Source organism: Tachysurus fulvidraco, chromosome 9 (assembly GCF_022655615.1).
Source record: "Tachysurus fulvidraco isolate hzauxx_2018 chromosome 9, HZAU_PFXX_2.0, whole genome shotgun sequence".
Lineage (NCBI taxonomy): Eukaryota > Metazoa > Chordata > Actinopteri > Siluriformes > Bagridae > Tachysurus > Tachysurus fulvidraco.
This window is the reverse complement of record NC_062526.1, coordinates 1479414-1486913: the sequence shown is the minus strand read 5'-3', so window position 1 is coordinate 1486913 and position 7500 is coordinate 1479414. Positions and strand designations below refer to the sequence as shown.

Below are 7500 nucleotides of genomic sequence, written 5' to 3'. Positions count from 1 at the left end.
GTTTATTTCATCAGTGCACAAAAATATTGGCCTCCTCCAGCTACTTGCTAGATTTTTATAATATTTACAAAGTTTCCTCAGAAGATTTCATATTTGGTGGAATAATTTATTCTAAATCTCGCAAAGACGTTTTCCTTTTTTTTCTTGAACGACAGCACTCTTTTTTTTTCTTTCTTTAAATAGATGATTGCCAAGCAGTTGCTATAGAGACGATAACGCGGTCAGAGACGATGTTATGGGCGTTCGTATTCAGAATGAAAATGATTGATTTCAGTACGTTTACAGCTGAAATCTGTCGATCTGTTAACGACAGCTCGAACCTCCAGAACATACAGATTTAGAGAGCGTTAATACACGCCATAGGATGCTGATGATCTCCACCGAAAGTACGACTCTGGCGGCCATTTTGTTTCCCGTAATTTTCATTCAGAGTAACATTTGAATTTGTTTGTTTCTCCGTGCAGATCTAAGCAAATTAGGCGCAGCGCAGGAGCCGTGTGTCTGTGTGTGTGTGTGTCTGTGTGTGTGTCTGTGTGTCTGTACGTCTCTGTGTCTGTATGTGTGTGTCTGTATGTGTGTGTCTGTATGTGTGTGTCTGTATGTGTGTGTCTATGTGTCTGTATGTGTGTGTCTATGTGTCTGTCTGTATGTGTGTGTGTCTGTATGTACGTGTGTGTGTGTGTGTGTGTGTCTGTATGTACGTGTGTGTGTGTGTGTCTGTATGTACATGTGTGTGTGTGTGTGTGTGTGTGTCTGTATGTGTGTGTGTGTGTGTCTGTAGGTCTGTGTGTGTCTGTAGGTCTGTGTGTGTCTGTATGTGTGTGTGTCTGTCTGTGTGTCTGTCTGTGTGTCTGTCTGTGTGTCTGTCTGTGTGTCTGTCTGTGTGTCTGTGTGTCTGTGTGTGTTGCATTGCTATATTCGTCTATTTTTTTTTCTTCCTCTCCTCAGCTGTACGATGCAGTACCAGAAGTGTGTATTATCAGATATTCCTTTAACCACAAGGGCCTGTCAAATACAGCACTGTGTCACAAACCTCCGGTCCTCAAAGATTCTGTGTTTACATTTTACTTTAGACACTAAAAGAGGAAATAAATCATTCCTTTACTTTAATATTAGAGACGAGAGTTGAGGGCAGGAGTAGCATTAATTACTGAAAGTAACTGTTAGGTCAGCGGTCCTCGGATGTGTGTGTGTGTGTGTGTGTGTGTGTGTGTTTATGGAGTACAGTAAAATGTATAGAGTGACTGATGGACACCAGGTCATGGGTCCAGCACTCTCAGGGATTGCTTCCGGTTACTGTGGCTAAGTGTGTGTGTGTGTGTGTGTGTGTGTGTGTACAGTATGAACACTGTTACAATTTCCAGAATTCACATGTTCTCTTGTTACCAGGAGCGAGTTAAACTTTTCCTTGTTTCGGAGAATTCACACCTTTTTTATTTATTTGTTCACTCATAATTAATATTTTACTGTAATTTGTAAGTGTAGCATAAGCTTTACAGTAGTGTGATGCACGCGCGCGCACACACACACACACACACACAGCATACTGTAGGACATTTATTGACCTTGAACTTTGTATGGTAGGATTGCCAAGGCACTTTGTGTCAGTAACTTGTGTGAGTGACACTAGCTCCGCCCACAAGCACCAACACATCGCGTTTTACCGAAACTACTGACATTTAATGTAAAAAATAAATAAATAAATAAGTGCTTTTATGGTTCACAAGCGTCAACAATAAATCGGTCACAGACACTTTGGGTAATTTTACTGTGTTTCTGTGCATGAGGATTAAATCTCCACCATCACTTTTTCCCCAACCTTCGGCTGCACCTGTGGAAGAGACTCGTGGCTATATATATAACGAAACCCTTCAGCTCACAGCCTGGTGGAATCTCTCCATCATCATGCTCTTTGAAGAACCTGCCCCAAAGTGTGTGTGTGTGTGAGAGTGTGTGTGTGAGAGTGTGTGTGTGAGAGTGTGTGTGTGAGAGTGTGTGTGTGAGAGTGTGTGTGTGAGAGTGTGTGTGTGAGAGTGTGTGTGTGAGAGTGTGTGTGTGAGAGTGTGTGTGTGAGAGTGTGTGTGTGAGAGTGTGTGTGTGAGAGTGTGTGTGTGAGAGTGTGTGTGTGAGAGTGTGTGTGTGAGAGTGTGTGTGTGAGAGTGTGTGTGTGTGAGAGTGTGTGTGTGAGAGTGTGTGTGTGAGAGTGTGTGTGTGAGAGTGTGTGTGTGAGAGTGTGTGTGTGTGTGTGTGAGAGTGTGTGTGTGTGTGTGTGAGAGAGTGTGTGTGTGTGTGTGTGAGAGAGTGTGTGTGTGTGTGTGTGTGAGAGTGTGTGTGTGTGTGAGAGTGTGTGTGTGTGTGTGTGAGAGTGTGTGTGTGTGAGTGTGTGTGTTCAGGCTCTGACCAAACACAGAGCTTATTCTTTTGATTAATTCTAAATCACCTGATGCACGCGGCGTCTCCTTGTACCCGAAGACGGAAAATGTGTATTTTCCACCTGTATCATTCCGCTGACTAAACGGAATGACGTCTCCACGGCGACGTTATCTTTCAGTGGAAAAACGAGCGCGTGTGAAAAGATAACTCTCGTCTCGCGTCCCGTCCCGTCATCCCGATCAGAACAGAAGAGTGTAACATCAGGTCGTCTTCCGATCCCGTTATCCAGAGCTTTCAAAAAAATCTGCAGGTGAGACAGAAAGCAGTAACGATGACGTCCTGTTTGTAACTCGTACACAGATCCATACGGACACTTTGTGATCTAGAACCTAGATCCTCCTGTCAGACCTGAGGAGATAAGAACGGGGAACCGAACAAAGAATTTGGGATTTATGAAGCTCCACGTGAAGTTCAACAGAAAGAGGCGGGACACTCGCACAGCACCACCCAGATCAGACTTAAGGGTGGAGGGCATTTTTATTGTTAATAAACGTACAGAGATGAGCTAATTAACCATCCGCTACAGTCAGGAGGTGGAATCTGTTGTCAAGGTTACAGAGAGATGGATTTATTTGAGGAGAACGAACACTAAAGCTTAAAGCATTAAAGCTGAAACTCCCTTTTTTAGCCTTGATGTGCTGTAGTGTCACTCATCTACTGTTAGTACGCCATCTACTGTTAGTACGCCATCTACTGTTAGTACGCCATCTACTGTTAGTACGCCATCTACTGTTACGTCACTCATCTACTGTTACTACGCCATCTACTGTTACTACGCCATCTACTGTTACTACGCCATCTACTGTTACGTCACTCATCTACTGTTAGTACGCCATCTACTGTTAGTACGCCATCTACTGTTAGTACGCCATCTACTGTTAGTACGCCATCTACTGTTAGTACGCCATCTACTGTTACGTCACTCATCTACTGTTACTACGCCATCTACTGTTACTATGCCATCTACTGTTACTACGCCATCTACTGTTACGTCACTCATCTACTGTTACTACGCCATCTACTGTTACGTCACTCATCTACTGTTACTACGCCATCTACTGTTACGTCACTCATCTACTGTTACTACGCCATCTACTGTTACGTCACTCATCTACTGTTACTACGCCATCTACTGTTACTACGCCATCTACTGTTACTACGCCATCTACTGTTACGTCACTCATCTACTGTTACTACGCCATCTACGGTTACGTCACTCATCTACTGTTACTACGCCATCTACTGTTACGTCACTCATCTACTGTTACTACGCCATCTACCGGTGCGTCACTCATCTACTGTTAGTACGCCATCTACTGTTAGTACGCCATCTACTGTTAGTACGCCATCTACTGTTACGTCACTCATCTACTGTTACTACGCCATCTACTGTTACTACGCCATCTACTGTTACTACGCCATCTACTGTTACTACGCCATCTACTGTTAGTACACCATCTACTGTTACGTCACTCATCTACTGTTACTACGCCATCTACTGTTACTACGCCATCTACTGTTACTATGCCATCTACTGTTACTACGCCATCTACTGTTACTACGCCATCTACTGTTAGTACGCCATCTACTGTTACGTCACTCATCTACTGTTACTACGCCATCTACTGTTACTACGCCATCTACTGTTACTACGCCATCTACTGTTACTACGCCATCTACTGTTAGTACGGCATCTACTGTTACTACGCCATCTACTGTTGCGTCACTCATCTACTGTTACTACGCCATCTACTGTTACTACGCCATCTACTGTTAGTACGCCATCTACTGTTACGTCACTCATCTACTGTTACTACGCCATCTACTGTTACTACGTCATCTACTGTTACTACGCCATCTACTGTTAGTACGCCATCTACTGTTACGTCACTCATCTACTGTTACTACGCCATCTACTGTTACTACGCCATCTACTGTTAGTACGCCATCTACTGTTACGTCACTCATCTACTGTTACTACGCCATCTACTGTTACTACGCAATCTACTGTTACTACGCCATCTACTGTTACTACGCCATCTACTGTTACGTCACTCATCTACTGTTACTACGCCATCTACTGTTACTACGCCATCTACTGTTACTACGCCATCTACTGTTACTACGCCATCTACTGTTACGTCACTCATCTACTGTTACGTCACTCATCTACTGTTACTACGCCATCTACTGTTACTACGCCATCTACTGTTACTACACCATCTACTGTTACGTCACTCATCAACTGTTACTACGCCATCTACTAATACACCGTCTACTGTTACTACATCATCTACTAATACACCGTCTACTGTTACTACACCATCTACTAATACACCGTCTACTGTTACTACACCATCTACTAATACACCGTCTACTGTTACTACACCATCTACTAATACACCGTCTACTGTTACTACACCATCTATCTACTGTTACTACACCATCTACTAATACACCATCTACTGTTACTACACCATCTATCTACTGTTACTACTAATACTACCATTGTTACATCTACACAGCTGGCACTGTTGGTACTGATACGAAGACCAGTACAACACAAATGGCGTCACTACTGTTATGACGACTGTTACTAGCACTACACAGATGGCACAGTCACAGCTACCGATCCCGCTACACAAACGCTGTTATCGCTAATAACTACAACCGCTACTACTGCTAGTACTACATAGATGGCAGGACACAGAAGAAATAGAGTAATTTAGTGGGCGGAGTCACCTACAGCGTTTCATGGTTTGCAAGCTAACACACCGTGATGCAGCTGGAAAGGATGATCTCAGTAGCGTGGCTGGAGAAGAGCTACGTCTTTAACCGCCAGATGCCGAAGGTTATGTTTTCCGTGCGGTGCGAGACGACATCACGTGACACGGCTGCAAAAAGAAAAGAAATCCGCTTTCGCAACAACTAATTACAAGTCTGACGAAGTCTGAAACATGTAATTACTGCAGTTGTGACGTGTCGTGTACACACACTACACGCTCACGTTATTCCAGACAACATGCCGCTATGTCCTCGAGCTGCGATTAACTTCAGGTCGCGTGGTTGTAGCTACGCAGCACCACAGAACAAATAGATGGATGTGGAAAAGGAGATTAATGAAAAAAACTTTTGGCTTTTAATTGTGTGAACATTTTAAAATACTCATCAGGATGAACGAGGGCCAGAATAGCAGCTAGCTTTCAGTTCACTTTGAGCAAGCGGAATTAAAAGGAAGAGCTACACCTTTCTTAAATCTCCACCCATTCATATTCAGCGGTGATCCTGTTCTTATGTAATGCAGTGTGGTGAGGATTTTCATTTTACGTAGCTGGTTTTGGCTCTAGCAGTCTCTTTTATTTGTTCTCCCACACACGCTCACACACTCACACTCACAAACACTCTCTCTCACACACACACACATCCCCATCACCATCCACCTCCACACTGCACACTTTAAATCAGCCATGAGCACATTAGGGCACTTCCAGCGTGCCTTTTTTCTAACTGTAATACACGGACACTCTGATTTTTAACTCACTCTCTCTCTCTCTCTCTCTCTCTCTCTCTCTCTCTCTCTCTCTCTCTCTCTCTCTCTCTGCAGGTCTACGCATAACGAGATGGAGAAAAACAGGTACGCCCACTTCATCATATCCCTCAGGACCCTTTTTTTTTGTGTGTGTGTCTTTCTTTCTTTCTTTCTTTCTTTCTTTCTTTCTTTCTTTCTTTCTTTCTTTCTTTCTTTCTTTCTTTCTACGAGGCCCATGTATAACAAGACAAGTATTCTGAACAATTATTATTATTTTTTAACTCGTACAAACAACCTGGAAATGATACAGAACGTGAAATAAGTACGAGTAGGATTTAAAAAACAAAAGAACAATCGCACATTTAAATCGTTTACTTCGTTACCTACGCCATCGAACACAACAGTAGCGCTCGGGCATCCAGTTCAGATGTCTGAATGTTTTCTACATTCTTCTTCTGTCTGTTTACAATTACAGTGTTTTATCCTTCAACATCCTGCCAAACATGTCAGTTCCTGTTCTCACACTCATTTGAGGCGACCTTCTAATGTTTTCTGGTCCTATGAGCTAAGCTGGGCCTCACATACACACACACACTAACACACACACACACACACACACACACACACACATCCAGCTCAGTTTGCAGACGGCGTTGAATAATACATTTTAGCCGAGCTCAGCGGCGCGAGCAGGAGAAACTCTTTTGAAACCCTTAACGCCGCCGGGTCTCGGGTCTCAGACGGGCTCAGCTTCTCGTCCACGCCGAGGACATTCAACACCACGACGTCCCACAGCTACACCGCACCTGGTCCCGATTTACCTCGAAATTTAGAGGACAAACAAACGCAAATCACTAAACACTCAGCAGTAATCAGGTGGAAATAAAATGTTCGTTTATTTCATTTAAATGCAGCGAGACCGTAAGGGTGCGACTCGCGTAGTTTCTGACATCTTACAGTGACCGTAAGGTGATACGTCTGTCAGGTTCTATTTACATTTATCTGTTCAGCAGATGTTTTTTTTTTTTCCTGAAGCAGTTTTAAACTCTCAGTCGATCACAGGCACGACTGCTACCATCGTCAGATAACAAATACTAAATCGGTTGTAAAAAATTATCACATTATCGTGTTTTCTCACTTTTAAATCCATATTTAAGGAATTAGGCTTTTAATCCAGTCTTTATAATGAAACTCACCGCTCCCTCCAGGCTGAGCGACTCTCCTACAGAACATACAGGAAATCATCACAGATCCTGACACAACAAAACGTCAATCAGAAGTTCCCCTAACTGTTCGCTAGATCCGTTAGCTGTGATCTCAGCGAGTCACAGTAACTTCACTTCCTGTTCTCACGCATGCTCCGGCAGATATTATATCACTCCTTCTCCAACCTTTCCCCGCTTTAACCTTTGTTTTAGGATAGATGTGAGAGAGAGAGAGAGAGAGAGAGAGAGAGAGAGAGAGAGAGAGAGAGAGAGAGAGAGAAATGGGGGAGAATGGGATTGAGGGAGGGAGAGAGAGAGAGTGTGTGTGTGTGT

The 7500-nt window shown here is 43.5% G+C and overlaps 1 protein-coding gene across 2 annotated transcripts in view; it reads left to right on the top strand.

Moving 5' to 3' along the window:
- The window catches only part of mxd1 (MAX dimerization protein 1), a 29064-nt gene that overhangs the window by 8939 nt on the left and 12625 nt on the right, over positions 1-7500 (top strand). For both annotated transcript variants that reach the window (XM_047818021.1, XM_047818020.1), the window contains exon 3: positions 6038-6067. In XM_047818021.1, the coding sequence (XP_047673977.1) occupies positions 6038-6067 (30 nt within the window). The remainder of the gene's footprint in view (positions 1-6037; positions 6068-7500) is intronic.